Source organism: Hippopotamus amphibius, chromosome 5, assembly GCF_030028045.1.
Source record: "Hippopotamus amphibius kiboko isolate mHipAmp2 chromosome 5, mHipAmp2.hap2, whole genome shotgun sequence".
NCBI classification, from domain to species: Eukaryota; Metazoa; Chordata; class Mammalia; order Artiodactyla; family Hippopotamidae; genus Hippopotamus; species Hippopotamus amphibius.
Window position 1 is genome coordinate 155917241 of NC_080190.1, and position 23828 is coordinate 155941068.

Below are 23828 nucleotides of genomic sequence, written 5' to 3' on the forward strand. Positions count from 1 at the left end.
GGCATGTGGGACCTTCCCAGACCAGGGCTTGAACCTGTGTCCCCTGCATTGGCAGGCGGAGTTTTAAGCACCACGCCACCAGGGAAGTCCCTCTCTTAGTGGTTTTGATTTGCATTTCTCTAAGTAACGATGTTTCTTATTGGCTATTTGCTTATTTTCTTTGGGGAAATGCCCACAAAATCCTTTTTAAAGGACTTTTAAGTGGAATTATTTCCTTTTTTATTGTTGAGTTGTAAGAATTCTTTTTATTTTCTGGATTCTAGTCCCTTATCTATGATTTACAAATATTTTCTCCAATTCTGTCTTTATAATTTTATCTCTTCCATTTAAGTCCAGGATCCATTTTGAGTTAATTTTTGTATCTGGTGTGAGGAAGGGATCCACCATCATTCTTTTACATATAGGTATCCAGTTTTACCAGCATAATTTATTGAAAACGCAATTCTTTCTCCATTGAATTTTCTTAGCAACAGAAAGCCCATGAACTTTTTAGGAATTTGAATCAAAATGAAAAGAGACTTCTGAGCTACCAAATTTCAATGAGCATGAAGCAGGATGAGAAAACTGTTCAGTTGCAAACATGGACTATTTTTTTATGGAAAAGGAAGACTTTTCAGAAAGTCAAAGCCAAGAGGCCAAAGGGCAGAGCCAAGAGTAATGGAGTAGGGTACCACTCCCAGGTAGCAGAAATGAACCCTAATTCACATTCCCTGCCCCAGAAAAGGAGAAGTAGTGACATGTGCCCAGCTGGATTTCAGAATTCCTATGGACTAGTGGTTAGTCCCTTAACAAAGGAAGTGTCTGCTGCAGTTACCCTGTCCTGCCTCCCCATTGTATGTCGGACGTAGGGATGGCAGTTAACTTAGGTTTCTTAGGTCACGATATTCTGGATTTTTAAAAGCCACACCCTAAGAGTCTCACCTCTATCTGGACCAGATGAAAACCATGAAATACTGGACTTTTCCCCATTTGGGGGGAAAATAAGCATTTTTTTTTATGTAAGAGAAATGAAAATAATTGTGGCCAAAGAGTGGAATGTGGTAGGTTGAACATGGCCACAAAGCTTTGAGCTCCTCCCATCAAGAGATGGAGTCTGTCCCCCTCATCCTTGTATCTGGGCTGGCAGTGTGACTTGCTTCGACTGGTAGAATATGGCATAAATGATGTGGTGTGAGCTAGAACCTTGACCTTGAAAATCTTGCAGCTTCTGGTTTGCTCTTGTAGAACTTTGCCTGAATGTAAGAGAGCCACATAAGAGAACTGGTCTAGCCTACTAGATATTGAGAGGCCATATGGAAGAGGACTGACGTGACCCCTCAGACAGCCAGACTGGCTGCAAGACAGTGAGTGAGACATCTTGGACCTTCCAGTCCAACAAAATGCTCCAGCTACATACAGCCACGTGAGTGAGCCCAGGCAACCCACAGAATAGTGAGATAAAATGCCGCCGTGTTCCAAGCCACTAGGTTGTGAGGTGGTTTGTTTTGTGTAAACATTAGGTTCCATTTATGGTGAAGAATTCATTGAGAGGCCATGTGAAAGGAAAGTTGCAAAAAGTTCATTGATTAAGGCCTTGAGTTTGAAGGCCTGACTTGAAGAAGAAAGGAATAGCTTCTTTTTGGACTGGATTTGCCTTTCTTGTGAGACCCAGAGAACTTGCAGAGGAGGTATTTCTTTCACACCTTGTGCAGGTGAAAATTACAAAGTAGAGAAGCTGCAATTAATGAGGCGTTGCGAAGGTCTTTCCTGGACTTCCCTTTGAGTTCTTGGGAGAAAATAGGCTATATTCATCCAAAGAATTACAGTTGAAAGTTGCTGAAAATATAACTGGCTTTGTTTCTTGAAAAGAACAAAGTTTTCTTTCAACATTCCCAGGCGCTGGTCCAAGCTAAGGCAGAGTCACAGCCATCAGGCTAAGTGTGAGAGTAGGATGGGCTCTGCCCCTGAGACTGGAGTCAGGGTTTGAGGCCTGGTCCATGGGATGCCTGTGCCTCGGGGGATGGGCTGCTTGTGCATCCGCTCCCACTTCTCTTGTGCCCACTGAGCATCATTAGTTTTCATTGTCCTCCACCTCTGCCCTGCTCTTCTTGCTGTGCCACTGTCTGAGCAATGTTCTTTCTCAGTGTCAAGTCTTATACTATTGCAATAAAGGGCCTTTTTTATGTCAAAGGAAAAAAACAAATGGAGGATAAAAGGCCAAAATACAGGTTCCTACTGCTTTTCTGTTATCAGATAAAAATGTTTCCATACCTTCCTTGGATATGGTTTAGTCATTTTAATAAGGTATTAGACTTGCTTCCTCCAGTGAAATCAAATTTAGTGTAATTTAGAGGACTGTGGGTGACATGATAATTTCTGGTCCTATATTCAAATAGTTCTATTACTCAAGATTTTATAAACAGGTTAAAAATATTATTCACTACAATCGGAACGTTACTTACCCTTAAAAAGAAACCCTTTTTTAAAAGAGGATTTTTAAATGCACATTTAAGAAGTTCATGTAATATATTGGGGTATTAAGCTCATATCCATGATCCCTGGTCCCATTTCCCAGCAGTAACAGATAGTAAGAGGCCTTTTTTTTTTTTTTAATGTATCCTTGTAGACATTTTTATACAAGTACAAGCATATTATTCACACGTCCATTGCTTCTCAACCGAGCAGACCCAACACCCCTTTTAACATCCCCTTTGCTGTCATCAGGTGTCATAAATACTGGTCTCAGGCCAAGTTCCCTAAAAAATGAAACCTGAGGCAAGGATTAGGTGCTGATGCTTTATTTTTAGGAGGCCCAATTCCAAGGCAGTGAGAGTGAAGACAAGAAGAGGGCAAAAGGCAGGGAAGGCAGGAAAGCAAGGCAGGGTGACGCATGATGACACTGGCTGCTGCTTTGTGAAGCCCAGAGAGACCCAGCCAGTCACCCCGCAGGTGTCCGGTCACATGGGCTGCCTCTCAGGATATATGGTGCATGGAGAGTCCTTCCTCTGAGAAGTAACACAGGAAGGAGGCAGAGGAGGATTATTTATCTACTCGGCTCCTTCCTATTGTTGACTCCTGTTTGGCCTCACAAAGGTTTAAATAAATTGCCTACAGATCAGGGTTGCTCAGGTCATCACCTTTAGCAGCTGCTCAGGACACCAGTTTCTATGCCCCACAGAGTGGCTTTCCATCCAAGTCTGGAATTGATGACAGACCCCAGAAATTTAAGTTAGGTATCTCCTTAGCCTGGCTGCCTGGCAGCAGCCAAGGGGAGAGGTCAGGGGAGGCAGCATTTCCAGGCAAACAATTGATTGGCTCTACATGGCAGAAACACTTAGGTCAAGCAGAGCTGTCTCTGGTGATGTCTGCGGTTGAATAAGCAGCTGAAAAGTCTGGGAGACCAGAGAATCGCACTGAGAGAGTCTAACGAGATACACAGGATGGGCATAGTACAGTAATCTCACCTACATGCACTCACAATTTTTTTAAAACTGACATCCCCTAATTGTAAAGACGTTTTGGAAAAGATTAATGATAATAAATTAAAATGCATTTCAATATGGAGAGGCTGGGGTACAACCACACTAAAAGACAAAATGAAGTAGTCGAATATTTGACTTTAGTTGGATTCAGCATGAATGAGGCACATACAATAGTAGTCACGTGTCTGACTCAAGTACCACAAACACACTTGCTACCAGTGACTTGTTTTTATAAAATGTTTTATAAAATGCCCTGAGTAAAACAAAAACACAACCTTTCTTCCATATGTATGGTAGTTGTATACCTAGAAAATTCAGAAGATATTGAATCAGTCAAAAAAGTTTTCATTTGTAAAATGTAAAAATTTGTAAATTGTAAAAATCAGGGTCTAGGCTCAGATCATTATACACGTTTTTCACCTACATGAATAAATCAGAGGGCACAAAAATTGTGTGGGAAATGGTTCTGTTGAATGTGAAGACTGTCATCACATTGCAGGGAATCTAACCAACCCTGGCTCTTGTTCAGCAAACAGTGGTATCGTCTCTCCCACCCCCAACACCCCACCCCCGCCCCAGCCCTATCATTGTGACGACAGAACAGCACTAGCACAGACTTCCAAATGCCCCACAGTACAATTCTTCTTGGGAACCTTTTTTTTAAAAGAACAAATGGACTCTCTACATAGTCCATAGAAATTTTGCCCAAGTTAGATGGACCATTCTTTGCAACAGTTGCAGAATATTCCCATGTGTGTGTGTGTGGTGGGGGGGGGGGGGGGGGGGCATGATTTGTTTAGCTCTGTTGATGGTGGCATTGACCTTTTCAGCTTCTTGTTACAAAATGAGGCTGCAAAGATGATCTTTATACATTAGTCTTTGTGCACTTGTGTAATATATCTCTAGAACAAATTCCCAGAAGTCAAAAGGTACATGTATTTTAAAATTTTTATAGCTATTGCCAAATTGCCCTACAAATTATTGCCACATATATACCTACTAATGGGTGTATAAATGCCTGTTTTCTCATAACTTCCCACCACTAGGTATTATTGAAGCTTTTAATCTTGGCCAGTTGGTTCTTTAAAGATAAAAATAAGGAATTTTAAATATCCTATTTAAAGCCATTTTCAGATCATTTTGTATTACCTAGGAGCCCTCAGCCTTGATTTGTCTTTTATACAGGACACGCACATGGAAAAAGGGATTGGACTTTCAGTGTTTTCTAGGTAGAACAGGGTGATGACTGAAAGTCATGCAGACGTAAGTTTTGGCTCTAAGAATGTAAGAACTTTCTAACAACTCTAGCCACCCAGCAATGGAGTGGCTTGCCTCAGGAAATAAGGAGCTCCCTCCCCATGCTGAAAATTTTTCAATTTCAGGTGGAATGAACAAGTACAAGGGATGTTCAGGAAGAAAGTCCTGAATTTAGTGGCATATGATACAAGGTCAATGTTTCCCAAAATGTAGTACTTGAATTATAGTGTATGTGATGGTGGTACAGATTTTTCAGACTTTTTAATTGGTATATATTCATTTTTATATGTAGTCACTGTGTTGCTATATTATTAACAAATGCCATATGCTAAGATACTAAGGTAGTATTGCTAAAACTGTAGATAAACGTTGAGCAATAATGTGCTCGATGACCTCTAAAGTATCTTCCAGAGTCTACATTTCCAAATCTCAATACTACTAAATTTTCAAATAGTAAAAGACTTCTCAACCCTAGCCTGTTACATTTATTTCAAGTAACTTAAACACAAACCAAATTCTGATACTACAGAGAATTTGAGTATTCGAAGCTTGCTGGACAGGTAAAATCCCACGAAATTTTAGTTAAGATGAGAGTTGAAAGCCCTAAGCCCCAGATGCAGACCCATCCTGAAACTGAACACACACACACACACAAATTGCTCGTAGCATTCCCCCCCCCCCCCCCATTAGCACCTTTCAAGGCCAGTCTTGGAGGAAGAGACTAACAGGATGTGTCTCTCCACTCCCCTATCCCTCTGTGGCTATTAGGAAACCACCAGCCAGCCCACCATATTCAGAGGTGAATATTTATTTAATTCATATATAAATTTTACATGATATCCATAGTGCTATAAACATAGGCACATTTTTTTTTTTTTAAACTCATGGTACATTCAAATATTACTCCCTTACCCCAGTCCACTCCAATCCCCTCAAGGTAGAGTGTCTAGTATTTGTGAAAGAAAAGGGCGGGGCCAGGAAGGCCCTGCTCATTAATTTTAGAAGAATCCTTCTGTCCATTGAGCCCATTCCTTCTGACTTCAACCAAGCAGGGTCAACAAGCTTTTGAACAAAGGAACGTCAACCAAGCAGGGTCAACAAGCTTTTGAACAAAGGAACATGCATTTTTCAGCATTTTAATTCATCAATTGATACAATTAATTAAATGCCTCTGCCTGAGTGTTTGTTAATAGGTTGATAGGTTTGTTTCTCCTACTTAGTTCAAGCCAGAAAAAAAAATTGATATCAGTATTTCTGTTGGCTTTCTTTAAATTCCAATGGGATGGTTTAAAGATCTATCACCCCACCCAAGGGCTCATCTAATCACATCTAACAAATGGGCAGTTTTCCACACAGATGTAGATGAAGACATCATTCATTGGTGGTGTTTGCCCCTAAAAGGGCAGACATGGTGAATTTAATAATTCATCGATTCAAATAAGAAACAGATTGAACACAGAGGGAACTGGACAAAAACAAATCCCCCCAAATGACAGTTGACTTGCTAACCGTACCCAGGCATGATCCAGATGTATGAGTTTGTGTTATTCATAACGCACATCAAGACAAGATTAAAATCTACAGTGTAAAGTCATAACTTGCATTCAGAATGAGAAAAAAATGAGTATTTGAGTTGATTTATCATAGCCACTCTGATAGGATACAATTTAACTTTTAGGAAGAAAAATGATTTATATATGTAATTCTCTTAGTAAAGTTTTCTATTTCTTGCTAATAACACATTTTAATTCAGAAAATGCATTAATTTTATTCAAATATATTTTTCTAAAATATAAATATTTAAATTAAACTTTTATAAACACAGAGAATGTAGTTTCTGTTGACCCGCACCCAGATATTATCAGTCCAAAACGCAAGTGATGAAGAAATAATATTTGTAATCATGATCATTTTAATTTGTCTATAAATATATAATAGGATCTTTGCAACTAAATTATGAGTATGTAACTCACACTTCATGTAGTACTGAGCACCTTAGATTACATATTGTTGAATTAAACTTGGCATTAATATATGTATCTTAATATGTTATTTACAGCACACAAGTATAATTCTCTTGTATAACAACATTCCAGTGATTTTGAAAATATATAATGAAAGAGTGCGTACAATTTACAAATGCATCAAAGCTTTCCTACAATATTCAGGCTGGGACTTCACTCTTCAGCATTTTAAAATAGAAAAAAAACAAAATCAGTGTCCTAAAGCTGTGTCTTCCAAAGTGGTTTTTTTGTTTTGTTTTGTCTTGTCTTTGTATGTGTATGTGTGTTTAAACACTAGCTTCACAAGATGCTCCTTTAGAGAGGAGTTCCGTAGGTGAGCGTTAGGAATGGCACACGGGATCCCCCCTTGCAGAATCGCAATGTGCAGCAAAGTCTTTGAGGAGGCCTGCAATCATGAAATCTGTTTAACATTTTTAAACTCAGTATTTAACAAACATTTCTGATGACCAACCCCTTTATTTCCCCGCCCACAAAACACCACTCAATCAATGCCCCTTGGAACTTGTATTACATGTTACTTGTATTACTTTGGGGAAACACTGATTTAAAATAAAATGCTGAACTAAAGTAAAACTCAATAAACACATGTATCTGAGTGAACAAAATCACATTCTTCTGAAACAGTTTCACTTTTTAAAGCTCTTTGCATAGGTATTTGCTAAAATACGGTTCTGAAAAAGCACACAAATCTAACCTAGAACATTTGTCTGTGTAAACTACAGGGGAGAAAAGGGTTACAAATACTTACAGAAATTCTAGAGCTAATTTTCAAGGTTTGAGGAAAGTGACTTGAAAATCAAACAATAGGTGTGTTTTCAGTGAATTTGTTTTGAAAGATAAAAGCAAAAGTGTTAAATCAGTAATATGTTATATGATGTCTGAAAATATTCTTGTAGAAAAATATCAGGTCATTATATTTTTTCCCTGGAATTCCAAAAGAGCTGTGGATGCTATTGATGGGTTTGGTTATAACATTGGCTCTCTTACTTGCTTGAAAATGCATGCATACAAGCATAGGCAGAAACAAGGGCTGCTGAACTGCTCAGTACTTCCACTGAAAACCACAAAATGGGGATAATTAGTTAACCCCCCGTGAATTATTTTATATATATATATATATATATATATATATATATATATATCTCAAATGACAATCTTTTTGAAAAATCCATAATTTGCTTTCTATAAATAAAGCTATAAGTCATGGCTCTAAGATAGCAGACCTTGGTATGAGTGTAGTCCCAGAATTAATCATCTTTCACACACACCACTCTTGAGCAAAGCTTTGCAATTTAAGCAGTCTACTCTGGCTCAGACTCTACCAGCTTACAGCTCAGATCTGTATCTGATGCTTTATTTAATTCCTACTCATCTTATGCTAATGAGAACACTTCAGAATCAGGCTACATCATTGAAAGATGATTCATTAAGAAAAAGTAACAGCTGTTTCATACTTAAATAAAAGGTGAATTTCCATTTGAAGTACTTTTCTTTCCTTACCAGTGAACTCAATTAAAAGTAGGAAATAAAGCACAATAAAACAAGGAGTCCTTATCACTGGGGTGCGGAGGGGAGAGTGAAAAATGTCCATTTCTAATTTATTCAGCCCTTGCTTACCTGGGTGAACCAGTTGCCTAGAAACTGGTGTGATTAAGATCTGCACATGCTGTCCTAATGTTCATGTCCTTGATTGTCATTATTTAAAAGCTATGCTGTGTATTTCCAATCAGCCTCACCTCTTTACCCTTTTACTGTTCTAAAAAGACAGTTTTATTCTGATAGTCCTTGTGGTATTTTCTTAGGGTACCCTTTATAGTTGCTGAAATTGACAAAGGCATCTGGGACTGTTACACAGGACTCGGGATCTAAAGCTGACAGTGGCATGCTACATCTGGTGCATCACTGCAAATGGTGTCTGATATGACACTTTTTGGTGGCATCGAAGCCCTCCTTTTCTCAAAGACAATTTGTCCCTCTTTTCAGGCCACCAACCCCAATCTTGTAATCTTAGCTGACAGGAAGGAATGAATGATGAAAACAATTGGCTTGGGGCAGGAATGAAGGTCCAGTTGCTGAAATTTAAAAAGAAGAGAACATGAAAGATTTTAAATTAATGCTTGATACAAAATAGTGATTTACATATCAAACAGATCTATGCACATCCTGCTTTTGTGTTAAATGGAGCAATTGTGTTTTTAAATCCTTGCCCCCCCATGCGATAAAAAAATAACTCTTTGAATTTATTTGTTACATCTCATATATCTTTTTTTCCAAAATAAGTTCTGTGAAATTTATACATACCCATAGCTTACATATCAGTGTTGCCCTTCTTGACTGTCTAAACCACTTATTTTTGGTATCACGATAGTGATATTATTTATGCTGGATTAGGTACAGTATGAAACAGTATTAAATTTTACATCATAGGTTTGAGTCCTGGTTCTAACACTTTTTAGATGTGTACATAATCTTGGACAAGTCGCTTAAAATTTTTCTCAGTCTTACCTAACTCACAGGGTAGAGTATTAAAATGAGATACTGTATGTGAAAATTCCTTGTAAACCATAAAATGCAGAATCCATGTTTTGAAGCAGCTGTGTCCTCACTATCCTACCCTCTTGGACTGTTGTAAGCACGTACATCACTTGTCCGTTAAATCCCCTTCCAAGTCTTATCTTTCTCCATGTGTTCCTCCAGGGCTGGCGTGTGGTCAGAGCCTCACAGGTTGAATTTTTATCACCTGACCTAATTCAGGAGCATTGAGCGTGTTGTTCCCAATTCTCGTCCACGGTCCCCAGTTCTGTTCTGATGATGACATTGTTGGGGAATAACAGACGCAGCATAAACTAACATCCAGCAGTTAAGTTGTGCTTTGCATGAACCAGGTGCTATGCTAAATATTTTCTATACGCTATCTTTTTTTTAAAAATGTTTGTTTGTTTATTTATTTATTTATTTATTTATTTATTGGCTGCATTGGGTCTTCGTTGCTGCACACGGGCTTTCTCTAGTTGCCGTGAGTGGGGGCTACTCTTTGTTGCAGTGTACTGGCTTCTCATTGCGGTGGCTTCTCTTGCGAGGCACAGGCTCTAGGTGTGCGGGCTTCAGTAGCTGCAACACATGGGCTCTGTAGTTGTGGTTTGAGGGCTCTAGAGCACAGGCTCAGTAGTTGTGGCACATGGGCTTAGTTGCCCTGGGGTGTGTGGGACATTACTACACTATCTTATTTAATTCTCACAAATTCCCTATAAGGCAGCTATCATTATTATCTCTGTGTTTTATGTGCAAAACTAAGATTTAGAGAAGTTATAAGACTTTCTGAGATCACAGATCTTACAGTAAAGAGAAAGCGTGGACACAAACGCAGGTCTGTCTGATGCCAGAGTCTGGACTTACGCACCATCGTCTATTTCACTAACACTGAATGCAATGTTTAGAACTAACCTTACAGACTATCTAGTTCAGTCACTGTATTTTATGGATAGGGAGACTCAGACCCAAAGAAATGAAAGGACCTGCCCAAGACAATTGGTGAGTTAGTTCCAGACTCAGAAAGAGAGCAAGGGTCTCTTGACCCTCAATTTACTGCATTTTCCACAACTCATCTCTGCCCCCTTCCCCCTCCCTGGCACCTGCCTCTGGTGGTTGTGTAGCTAGACCTTTCGGAAGCTGTGTCTGAATTTGAGCTTATCAGCCTAATATATTGGCAGCAAAAAATCAGTCCTTCTTTAGTCTTTCAAGTCAGGTTGCAATTACAGGCAGAATGGCTGAAATTTAGACATAAGTGATTTTTCCTCATGGGCAAAAATAGCCTTGAATTTTCAAGCCATGGATAAAACATAAGACTGCTTCTTGTTCTTTTTCATGCTGCTAGGGAGTAATCACCCTTAGGAAAAAGTGAGTGTGCAGTTGGGTGATGGACACAGCAGCCACTGAACCAGAAGCATTCTCAGCAAAATGGACTTTCCAGTCACTTCTTTCCAAACTGGTACTTCAAGCTGAATTTACAGATTGAACACACAAATAAACAACAACAAAATTCTATAAAATTTTGCAGATCCGTTTTAAAGGTTAGAAAAATGACTGGCTGGAAATTGTTCTCAGAAAGTGAGTTCAGATCACCTGTCAGCCGCAGGGCACTGACTTCATCATGACTCCTGCGACACCCACAGGAAGTAAACTGGTACTGTGCTGGGGCTAGTAGTGTTGCATGATCTAGAACAGTGGTGCTGAAACTTTGAGAGTACAGGTCCCTATGCTCTTTTAAGCGTGGCCCTGGACCTTTCCTTCAGAGAGATGGGAGGTGGGATTGTGCAAGGCTAGTAGCTGGGTTAAACTGACTAGATCTTTAAAATTGAGATTTAACTCTGCATTTTATACATCCCCTGTTCCTGTTATCAAGTGTGAGTCATTAAATATTTGTGCGATTAAGCCAGTGACTAGGAAAGACCTAGACAGACTAGTTGTTCCAAATCAAGGTCCTCTTTGAAGTTCTACATTCCACAGCTTAAATGAGATGCTATGTCTTCCTGAGAACTACACCTGCTAGAAAATAGGAGAACCTGCTACTTTTTCACTACGGTAGGCAGTAACGATCATAGGAAATCATGATTTTAAACCCATGGGCAATTTGCAGTGATATGAGAAGTATAAATGTTACCTTAACTGACAAATTTGCTGATTTTGTTGGACACTTTCTGATATGAGCTCAAAACTTCTGGGTCCTTATCTGGGCCTCTCTCTGCTCAGGTTTGGGTAGAGTTGATCAGTTTTGCTGAGTTTCCTCACTGCACCTTCCACGCTGCCCCTAGCCCCACCCCGTCCCCTCTGTGTTCACGCTCTCTGCTCCTCTGAGACCCCCCCAGGTGGCCAGGACTGGCATTTTACATTCCTGCTTCCCTGACACCTCGCACCATCCCAGGTTAGATCAGATGCTTGATACTTTTAAACAATGAATGATACATCTTAAAGCTGGTGGAACGCTTTTTTGAGAGAAATTTAGTGCTGACTTCGTAAAGGGTCCTTTCCTTTGATTCAAATATTTCTGTAATATTTCAGAGGAAAATGATATCAAAGTCAAGAACTGTGAAGAAACTGGATCCGATTACTGTTTTTCAAGGATCAATTAAGATGTGAACCTATAAGTACTTTGTTAAATAGTCAAATGCTAAATAAATACAAGGCAGTGTGTGTTTGCCAGCCATTATGGGTGGGTTGCATGACGAAATATACAAAACCACACTGTCTAAAGAAAAGTGCACTTACAAGCTCTCCATCTTTGCCTCCAAAATCTAAATACAGCATCCTGATTCCATCATCTGAAGACATTTTCAGCTTTTCATAAGGAGCCTGTATGATTGTCTTGGGAAAGGCACCCTCCTGTGGTTCAGTGGTAATAGAAAATCCATTCTCATAGTGTATGGTCAACCGGCATTCCTGGTTTTTGTAGGTGCAAGCTGAGAGAGACAGACAAAAGTATGAACAATGAAAGTCCATCCATTTTCCCAGGCACATAATCTTTTAGTCCCCTCACTCCCACGGTCCAGCCACAAACTTCTTTCTAAAGTTAAAAATTAATAATCGTGCATGCAAATATTCTCCTTAGATTGATTGTAATATTGTAATTTACCTTGCCCTCTGAAACTAAGGGAAATAAGTTGGAAGAAATTCCTTTTGCTGGGATTTACTGAATTTTATCTGGGCTCTAGCCCTTATACATATGACCATCTAACAACATGGATGTAGGGAGATGGGTGTTCCAGTGGCCTTGTCTCAAGCTGGAAAAAAGTGACATTTGATTTAGAGTAAGCTGTCTCTATCATCGTCATCACACACACACACACACACACACACACACACACACACACACACACAGAGTCAATCAATCAATCTATGCCGTGTCTACCACCAGTGAAGGAAGCAAGCATTCCCCCAATGATGTTACCCAAGGTAACAAAAACACATGTAAGACGTCAGGAGTGAGTAGTTCAAAAATAACCTGATTTTTAATTTTAAAAACGTAGAACAAAGCTCATTTTATACATAGAAGGGAGTGCTTTTTGAGTTCCCCTGATGATCTAATCATCTCGGGTGCTGGAAAAGCTGCTGTTGCAGGTCAGTGTCAGATGCGGCACCTTCTGTGAAGGATGCTGTTTCCTCCCTGTCCAGTGTGGTATTCAGCCACCTCCACTGGTGTCCACAAGGTGCCCTCTGATCCAATGGAACAAAAGTAAAACCTTCTGATCGGGTAAAGTGCCAGCATTTATCTGTGGTCCACCTTGCATTTAGGAAAAGAGACCAGAGATCTCAGATTATGAACTGGACAGGGGGACTGCCACCCCATTCCAAGTTCCCATTAGGAGGACTTGTGAGTGTTTAAAACCCTTCATCAAAGAGTTCTGGAGGGAAGTCCCTGGTGGTCCAGTGGTTGGCACTTGGCGCTTTCACTGCCGGGCCCGGGTTCGATCCCTGGTCAGGGAACTAAGATCCCGCATACGCGTGGGGTGTCCAAAAAAAAAAAAGCAAAATCAAAGAGTTCTGGAAAAGGTGGTTAAGTATCAAATTGGATTTTTTTGCCTCACAAAACACCACATTTAACGGACCCTGGCCAGTCAATTGGCTCTGGCCTTCATATACATCTGAAAGCTCTTTAGGGAAACGAGGACATTTTCTTGGCTGGGGCTGGAGCTCAGGAGGCGTAAAAGTAGAGGCAGTATTGATTACTCTCTATCATCATTAGCTCAGCTCAGCTTTACAAACCTAACTGAATTTCACCTTACCACACTCCGAAAGCAGTTACAATGTTATAGGTGAAAAAAGCAAAGCTCAGAGAGGTGAACATGTCCCAACCCAGTGGTTTAGATTTAAGATTGCAGCTCTTTCTTTCCAGTGTGTCTCGTGCAGCCTTCTCACACTTTGGTGCTCAGGATACGGAGGGATGTGGAGAGGGACCTTAGAGAAGAGGCTGTCAGAGTAATAACTGGGGTGGGTGAGCCCCTCAGAGTTTGGGAGAAGAAATACAGTGTCTATCTGCTCACAGAATCAGGTGGATTTTAATTGGTTAAAACAGATACCCCTGCAACCATCTTTCAACTTGTAACTAAGGGTTGATATTTTCCAAAGGTGCATCCCATCCTCTAATAGGTCTATGAGTCCTGGGCAGAGCCCCTTGGCAAATCTTAAGTTATCCTCTCAGAAAGGCCCTAGACCTCTGCCACCAGTTCAGTTCAAGGATGACCAAAACGTTACATAGACACGGCACAGACGTAGTTATGGCTGCCCATCTTGAATCCTCGTTTCTGACACTTTTCTAACGTCTGTAGAATATGTGGGCGACTGGGTTCTAAACGTGTTTTTTCCTCCTTCCTCTACGTTTGAACTTTAAAGCTATGCCACTGAATGATCTGAATTAACTGATCATGATTACTTTTAACATTAATTGACCTAAAGTGGTAGTCGTGGCCATTATATAATGGAATCAGTTATCTGAAGACATTCTTAATCTATACAGGATAAATTGAACCTATTGTCAAGCTAACTGACGCTCTGATTAAAACATAAGCCCCTTCCCCCAACTCTTTGCAGGCATCTTTCCACTTGAAACTGGGCTGCGCCTTTGGCCACTTCCATAATTTCTTCTCTCCCACCACCCAGCTAGCTCAGTCCACACAATTCTTTGTTATTCTCCTTTGGCTGCTCTATCAACAGCCTCATTGTTTTCCTGTCCAAGTAGAGTTCAGCCTATAGAGAGATTTTATGAGATTTGTGGAATGTAAACTAAACCAAACCCCTTTGGCCATCTTCATTCTTTCCTTCCAACACTCCTGAAGTTGTTGCAAGGAGTCTGGACTTCTCTGCAATTACACATATCACTTCGTTAAATTTAGTTTTCAGGTGACTTGAGCCTTTTCCAACTCTCGGTTTCGAAACTCCACTTTTCCTTGCCATACAGAATAGGTGTCAAAACTAAAAACTTCAGGAACACTCCAAGAGACGTTTTCAACAATGTTGGAAAATATTGGGGGTACCAATTAGTTCCAGGATAATTTTTAAAAGACTTTGATTATCTCAGAGATGCTGCAGGAGAAATTCTACAGAACATCTGGTTTTTCTTGTTTGCACGAGCAAGGGAGATGTGGAGAAGCCCTACTACATGTTGACATGTGTACCATCTTTTAGAATACTCCTGGGTGCTGGAAGAATTTGCACCCTAGTGCAGTACTGCTCAAAGAGTGGTCCATGGACTGGCAGCATCAGACTGCCTGGTATCATACTAGATGCAGATTCTCAGGCCCCACCCCACAACTGCCGAGTCAGAATCTCTAGGAATAAGCACCAGCAATCCAAGGCTCCTGAGGGTAAAACTAAAATAACATTGTTTTTGTTGTTACTGTTTTCAGTGTGACTAAGGTTTGGAAACACTGTACCTAAGAGGTCATGTGGGAAATCTTGTTCATTTAGAGCAGAGCTACACCATAGGGCTTTCTACCATGATGGAAATGTTCTAGATATGCACTGACCAACATGGTAGAAATAACATCTGACTACTAAGTTACCACTTTTCCTGAATGAAGATGGGATAAGGCTTTTCACAATCAAACCCCTAGGTTCCATTTTAGTAGGGCATTCGGTGCCTTAATTTAGGAGAATTTTAAATTTACCTCTGGAATTTTAAGTGCCCCAAATGGCCAGTAATGGAAACTATTCTGAAGTCGTGGTGGAGTAGAGGGTGCATTCTTCCCATAAGGATGTGATATCGCAAACCCAAAGCCAGCAGTGCTCACCTGTGGTGACTTCGGTAGTGAGTTCAGCTGAGTGGTGGCACCCCTGTACTATGCTCCGTGTCCAATGCGAGAGGTCCCTGCTGATCTCAGCCCTGAAGAGATGTGTTTCAATCCCCTGCCTAGTACCAGTTCGCGTTGCAAAGGACAGATCTACACCAGCTTGGGGTGATCCTTTCCCTGGACCTGAATGGACCAGCCTGTTGAAAAAAATAGAGAGAAATCATCCAAATGGAAACTCTACTGTATTCACCTGATAATTTTGAGAAAAGCCCCAGATTGGTGATTTGCTCTCATTTTTCTGATCTGGAACCAAAAGGCACACTATACCCTAATGTTCACCATGGTTTTCTGCCATCTCCTCACCCAGTTCCTCACCAACGGTAGACTGGGATAAACACAGTAGCCAAGAACTGTGCATCCAGTTGACTATGCAGAGGAGTTGAATTTTATGACTAGTTAGGCAAATTCAACTATACTCACTCAACCAAAAAGGAAGATGATTAAGTAAATGGTTGAAAGAACAATTTAAATAATGTAGAAAATCCCATCTTTCCCTCCATCCCCATTCCATTCCTGGGCATATATATGACCCAGTGAGAGCATGAGACTAGAGAGGAAATCTGTTGTTTCCTGGGTTAGACTTAGTTCCCCCCGCCCCGTGTTTCTTGTACTTTGGAGCATCTGGTTGCACTGAATGCACTTGTGAGTATGCACTTCTCATGCACACAGCCTCCAAATGCAAGCAGACAACCATGGGACTCAGCTGAAGAAGTAGCAACCTGTGTATTTGTGCTAAAGCTTGGAAGAGAACGGTGATACTGGAGTTCTTGAGACGTGGAAGAGAACTGCACTTTATGGGAGATTAAAGGGATTTTCAAGAGTGATTTTTACTATAAACGATTTCACACTGACTTTAGAACATATATTCAGCATAAAGTGTGACTCCCATGGTAAATATTTTCCAAATGGCCAGAGGAAACATGAGGAATCAAAGTCTCAGAGTGCTGCCTTCTGAGCAGGCACTGGCTCCTGCTTCTCACCTGCCCCCTTTAAGCACCCGCATCTCTTATGCTGTCTCCTTCCCCTCCATATCCCAGCCTCTTTTTGGGAGAAACTCTCATATCAATAATTTGCAGGACAGCATGAGTATAATTTAGCAAATGTTGCTACTCTCCAGGATATCTGCATTTCCAACCTTATCTTTCAACACAGAAAGAAACACTTCACCATTTGCTAAAGAAAGTCCAGGTGTCTATTCACTTGGTGGATGAGAGAGTTATTTTTCTTAGGCAAAGGGCTTGTTACCGCTAGGTTAAAAGTTGTACAGAGGAAATCCAAAAACTTATTTTTTCTTGCAAGCTTAAATACTGTAGCCCAAAATTATCAGTAAAATAAAACATACTGTAGCCTGTTGAATTTCTAGCGACAAGCTCGTATAACTCTGAGGAGCTTTCTTTTACTTACAAAGTTGAAATTCGGTGGGGGGTTTTGCAATGATGACTTGAAGAAAAAGGTTAATTGAAAAAGGCTTTGGGTTGTACAATTCTTTGAAGATAGAGAAGCTACAAATGATAACAAATGGCAAGAATGTGGGGAAAAAGGAACCCTTGTAGATGGTAAGTGGTTCTGTAGATTGGTGCAGCCCCTATAGAACACAGTATGGAGGGTCCTCAAAATATGAATATTAGCACTACTACATGATTCAGCAGTGCCACTTCTGAGGATATATCCAAAGGAAGCAAAATCAGTATCTGAAAGAGATATCTGCACTCCCAAGTTCACTGCAGCACTATTCAGAATAGCCAAGATATGGAAACAACCTAAGTGTCCATCGATGGATGAATGGATAAGAAAGATGTGGTGCACATATACATAATGGAATATTATTCAGCCTTAAAAAAAAGAAGGAAATCCTGCCATTTGCCACAACATGGATGAACCTGGAAGCATTATGCTAAATGAAATAAGCTAGACAGAAAAAGACAGATACTGTATGACATCATTTATATGTGAAAAAAAAAAGTCAAACTTACAGAAGCAGGGAATAGAATGATGACTGCTGAGGCTGGGGGAAATGGGGTGAAGTTACAATTTTTAATTGTAACAGGTACAAATTTTTAATTGTAAGATGTATTCTGAAGATTTAATGAACAGCATGGTAATATAGTTAATAATATTGTATTGTAGACTTGAAATTTGCTAAAAATTAAAATTTGCAAAAAGAAAAGGCAACTATGAAGTGATGGATGTATTAACTTGATTGTGGTAATCATTTCACAAATATGGATATGAAATCATCACATATATATACTTTTATTTGTCAATTATACCGCAATAAAAAGATAATACAAGAGAGAGAGGTTCCATGAATCTCATTGAGAGGAGAGTCCAGGACAGCATGAAGGGAAATGTCTGCTAACATGGGTGCCCCTGCCCAGGAATTTAACACGTAGAGACTGAGTCCAATTCGTCTCGAGGGAGGAGGGCGTTTTGTAATGAGAAGGGAGCAAGAGTGACTGAGAAGCTACCGGGAGGTTTCAAAGTCTGGGTAAGGGTAAAGAAACAGAAGACATTTCTCAAAAGCCTAAGAATTTAAAGGGATTGAAGGTCAGATAAAAATTAAGAAGAAGTATATAGAGAAACCACAAATTCACATTGTGTTTTCTTAAGTTAATAAATTTCATTAAATAACTTATTGGCTGCATTGTGTCTTGGTTGCTGTGTGCAGGCTTTCTTTAGTTGCGGAGAGTGCGGGCTGCTCTTCGTTGTGGTGTGCAGGTTTCTCATTGCGGTGTCTTCTCTTGTTGCAGAGCACAGGCCCTAGGCGCCCAGGCTTCAGTAGTTGTACCACATCGGCTTGGTAGTTGTGGCTCACGCGCTCTAGAGTGCAGGCTCAGTAGTTGTGGCGCATGGGCTGAGTTGCTCCACAGCATGTGGGATCTTCCTGGGCCAGGGATTGAACCTGTGTCCCCTGCATTGGCAGGTGCATTCTTAACCACTGCGCCACCAGGGAATTTGTGTTTCCTTAATTGCTCAAAAGTGTTTTTCTACTCACAGGTGTTTACATTTTAGTTGCTTCAAGAAATATATCTAGCTCTTCCTTTTTAAAATCTATCAGCTGGACACGGCTGGCAGGGTGCATGGTAAACTGAAAAGGGACATAAACAGGTTTGGGAGGCATAACAACCTGCATTAGAACCCTCTTCTACCGTTAGTGAACTGTTCTAAGAGTCACCACCTCATAAGGACCCAACGAAACAATCTATGTACGGTACCTTGTACAGAACCTAGACATGGTTCGTACTCAGTAAGTATTATTCCACCCCTTGCCCCTACCCTCAGTTTCCTTATTTTAAAAATAGAATTCCTGCCTCATATGATTAGGATTAAATATAAGAAAATATATTAAAAAAATATATTGTTATGATCTGGAACCAAACCCGCAATATCTTCAAGGTCTGCCTGTGATGGATTTGTAGGATTTGTATAATGAGAGCATAACTGCTTTGTGCTAGTGAATCTGTCATTAAGGCAATCTGAAATGTTGTCCTTAAAATATGTTTTAAATGCTCCTTTTATAGAGAAATATAGGGAGACTGAACCTACCAGACATTAAAATATATTTTAAGGCTGTGTTAATCGAAACAGGTTAGTACTCATTCAGGTAGAAATGGGAAGATCAGTGGAACTAAACAGAGGATGGCTAATCAAAATAACAATGAGATGCTAAAGTTAATCAAAGAGAAATGCAGAAGTCAAAAAGTTTGGTAACAGAGTTGGGGGTATACATTGGGGCAGCTTCGAAATAAACTAAAAAGTATGTGAAAGAATGTATATTCAAGGATTTTCAATGCCACGCTGTTTATAAAAGCAAAAGACTAGAAATATCGGGTTAAATAAGTCATAATATATGTGCTCACAGTATACATACTCAGTTATTATATATATATATATCTGTGGAAAGAATGGGCTGTATTCATGTTTATAGAAATGAAACCTCTACAGTAAAAAACAAAAGTGAATATACTGGGCTCCCATTTGTTTAAGAAAGGAAGGTGGGGAAGGAGTAACACACACTTACATATTTATATATGCCTTTGTGTGTTTATAATATATTTATGTAAGAACATATAAGAAAATACTAATCGTGGTTGCCCTGGGAAACAGATCTGAAGTAGCGAATTTAACTTCTCATTATATATCTTTTCTACTCTTATTCGTTTTTAACTGGATAACTTTTTTTTTAGTTACAATTACTTTTTTTAAGGAAAGAAAAAACCAGACTTGATTCTTTATGTTCCTAAGGGTACATAAATGTTAAATGCATTAAAAGTCATGCTTATACAAAAAAAAAAAAAGAAAAAGAAAAAGAAAATCTATAAAGGACTTAATTCAGTATATAGTGCATCACAGTAAGCATTCAATAAAAATTAGTTTCCTAATGCCTTCCCTGTTCATGTTCTCACTTTCTATCCACTAAATTTCCACCCAGGAGACATCAACTTTGTCACAGTCTAGGGCCAGCATAATTGTAACACAGAGGCACGAGTGAGGCAAGAAAAAAGACACACCACGCTCAAAGAGAATGTCATGTGCTTGTAAATTTCTTACCAATATTTCTTTTTCTCCAGAGAGACTATAAAATTAAAGCCAATAATAACTGGAAAATGCAACTTGTTATAAATTTTGCATTTGGTAAGACTGGGTATAAGGAATGAAATTACTCAGAGAGTGTAATAAGGTATGAGAAAGCCCTGTATCTAGCTGACCAATACCAGGCACAGGGAGTCCTTGACGGAGAAACTCACCACGTTATAGGAAGTAATGATTAAAATAAAAAAGCCTTTGGGGGAGGACTGTTGGGGTACTTTGTTATTTGTCTCATCACCAAATTCCCATTGAAGAAGAAAAGGGAAGAGGAAAAATGGACTTTTCAACTAACCGAATGTGAATTATATAACATTTGTGTTAAACAAGTTGATTTGCAATCTGAAGAACAGCAGACATGCTGAATTATGTGTTCTTTTGAAAATACCAATATTGGTTAATGAAATGTACAGTACTGTATGTAAACTGTGAGACAGAGCAAATGGTCTTTTCTGCTACCTAGTGTGCATACTAGTAACAAAAGGATACTTTTTCCAGATGAAAATCAAATGAACTACATCAGATATCCACAAAATACACATGGGTACACATCCTCTGGACTAACAAATTATTTCAGAACACATGTGAATGTGGGGAAACGCACCTATAGTCACTGAAAGGCTCTAGATATGCAGTTCAACTATGTAAAATAAAAGCTTGGAAACAAGTCCATTAAAATGTCAAGCAATTTTATGGGTGATTTTATTTCTATTTAGTTTTTTTAAAAAATTCTTAACAAATTTCTCTAAGTAACATAAACCATACAATGTAAAGATGAGCTTTACAAGGCTATGGGACTAAAATGAACCCAAATCTTTCACTTTAATTTTTAGAATCAGGACTTCCATTGCACTGAAAAATATATACATTCTGACTCAGTGTGGAATACCCATTTCGTTTGTTTAGTGTTAGTGGCAATCCAGGGTTGGAATACTAGATGAACTCACCTGTGTCCTCCTGCATTGGTTCGTGTCTATGTTAGTCTAAACTGTCCATGTCTGGCTCCTATTACCTGACACCTGCAGGCTGTGGCTACGGAATAGCCTTTCTCAGAATGAAGTTAACCCATCCATGTGGGATGAAACCTACACTCGTGGCCTCATTAGATCCCTTACATGAACGTACTGGCCTCCAGCAAGTGAGACAGGAGACATGTTGAGACCTGCCAGTTGATGTTACATGATCCTTTTGGATTCAGGGGGGCTCTGAGGGGCCTTCAAGGAGCTTCTTGCTCTGTTCAAGTCTCTTCTCCCCTCCTTCCAACTGAGCACTGGAAATCACTCAGAACAGAGAAGAGAGACTGTGTGGGGAATGGGAAGGAGGCAGGGGACAGCCATACATGTCTGCAGTATCTGCAGAAGTGTTCAAGCATGGGCTGGCCGGTGACTTCGCAGGGATGGTAGAGTTCTCGCCTTCAGAGTCTATGGCTGGATCAAAGCCGTCCCTGGACCTTGGCCCCTCTTGAGAGAACCACACTTGGAGGAGATGATTTGCTTCTTGGGATCTAAGGTGAGGTAGCGGCACTTCCAGCAAGGCTGAGACTGCCTAGGCTGGCAGCCAGCAGGAGTTCCTGGGCGCCTGTTCTGTATGTAAGGTTTGTTGCTCACCTGTCAAAGTTGACAGCTCCTGGGTAGGAAGATGTTGGGGGAAGCAAACTTGCTATTGACAGCACAGTGATCTGCGGACACTCAAGACCAAACACAGCACGGGTCTCTTCAAGATAAGTGGCCCTCCTCTGGACCCCACACATCATCATCAATCCATTTACCCCACTGCTTAAGGTCACCATCTCATCCCCCCCGACGTCCTTCAAGGTAGGAGCCCTGTCCCATCTCTCATTGATTCCATAGTGTCTAGTACCTTACCTGACACACAGTCAGTGTTCAATACATGTTGACTGAGAAACTGCATGAATGCAAGTGTTTCAAAACGTTTCTGAAATGTGAATTCAGTTTTACAAAGTACACACACACACAGACAATTGACCTATTTTGAAATCTTTTGAAATTTGGGGCCAGTGAAAGCTCCTAATGGGGTCTTCATTTGCAGCTGCATTTGGGAACACAGTGAAGTAGCCAGATTCTGGATACTATGCATCAAGTAAATGTCAGCTGGACATTAAGATTTTAAAAGTTATCATGTGGACATTTGAAAAGGTAGGGCCTGAGTTTTTCCCATCCTGCCAGGAACAGCCTTTTTACATTCCTCCCAAGATTCTTCCCAAAGATCTTTCCTGATCTGCAGTCTCGGCGGGGAACTCTGAAATAGCTATTATTTATCTTTCAATTATTTTACATTTTAAGCTATTTGTGTATCCTTAAAAATATGACCATCTGTCTCTTATCTGCGGCAGAGACTAAACTACAGCAACCAAGAAAATGCTGTCTCCTTGGAGAAGATAACTTTCTTATCCAGCTAGAAGAAAATACTGGCACCCTGGAATGGGCTTTCAAGCTACAATTCACACCCAATTTCTAAGTTTTATCGGAAACTGCTTGAGAAGCCCAAGGACATGTTTTTTTCCCTGGTTACAAAATTCAGATACACATTTCCATGGTTGGAAGTGAAGCCACCATCTCCAGCAAGATTTTACACTCCCTATGAGTAAGGAGTGTAGATAAGTGAACAAATGAATAGGACCGTATAACACGAGAGAACAGGGCCAGAGAATGAAGCCATAGATAGGAGGGCACAGAGCAGAGGGGAAGATACCCCACCTTGGCTCTTAGCCAACTGTATGACCTTGACAAGTTTCTTAAACGCTCTATGCCTTGGGTTCTGCAAATGAAAACTGAGGTTAGTAATATGTGAGGATGAAATGAGTCACAGGAATACTGTATGGAATAGCACCTGGCACAGAATATATAGTAATAGTCATTATTATAATTAATTTGATCTGGACAGGACTTTTTATTTGATTACCCCCGCTGTACGCTTAGCACCTAGAACAACTCCAGGCACATGGCAGGTACTCAGTAAATATTTGTCAAATGAATGACTAAATGAACGGCTAGAATACAAAGAGGACCCCTTTCCAAGAAGTTTGTGATTAATTACTGCTTATGAGATATTATGACTTCTCTCCCACCCTCCAACCCTCAACCACACCAAACAGTAATTATGGCTAAATCCAAAGAACTTGGGTTTGCATCCACTAAATGCTAATTTCCAGATTAATTCAGTCCTGAAAAAAAAAAGTGATCTTAAAAGGTATCTGGAATTAAAAATAATTAAAAATAAATAAATAAAACCACTTCCAACGCAAAAAAAAAAAAAAGTTACCTGGGATCGGCTGTTCTATGAGATCAGCCTAACAGCCTAACAGCCTAACAACCATTTCCTGTTTCTTCTTCCAAATCCATCTTTAGCAACTGGTGTTTTCAGTAGTAGCTTGGTTGCTTAGGGAGCCAGAGTTTTTTTGTGTTTTCTTATTTGTTTGTTTTTGTTTCCTTTGGTGTAGGAGTAGAAGGTAACCATATCATCAGAAAAATAAAAGTCCTGAAGATTTTACATTCAGGGCTAGCATGGATCCCGTGTACATTTAAAGAATTGTATATAAATGGGTCCCTAACCCATGTATCTTTTTATAAGATAAAAAGAAAGTGTGAAACATTTAAAAATATTTCCAGTGCCCAAAGTGGTGGATATCATGAGGC

The 23828-nt window shown here is 39.9% G+C and overlaps 2 protein-coding genes across 2 annotated transcripts in view; one reads left to right on the plus strand and one right to left on the minus strand.

The window, feature by feature from the left end:
• The window catches only part of MTBP (MDM2 binding protein), a 73798-nt gene extending 72390 nt beyond the window's left edge, over positions 1-1408 (plus strand). Inside the window, exon 23 of the transcript XR_009053892.1 lies at positions 1225-1408. The gene's annotated coding sequence lies outside the window, so the exon portion shown is untranslated. The remainder of the gene's footprint in view (positions 1-1224) is intronic.
• A 6441-nt stretch (positions 1409-7849) lies between these two features.
• The window catches only part of SNTB1 (syntrophin beta 1), a 225977-nt gene continuing 209998 nt past the window's right edge, over positions 7850-23828 (minus strand). The window contains exons 6-8 of the mRNA XM_057735334.1: positions 15526-15722; positions 12008-12198; positions 7850-8814 (exon numbers count right to left, since the gene is read on the minus strand). Coding sequence (XP_057591317.1) covers positions 8722-8814; positions 12008-12198; positions 15526-15722 — 481 coding nt within the window. The 3' untranslated portion in view covers positions 7850-8721. The remainder of the gene's footprint in view (positions 8815-12007; positions 12199-15525; positions 15723-23828) is intronic.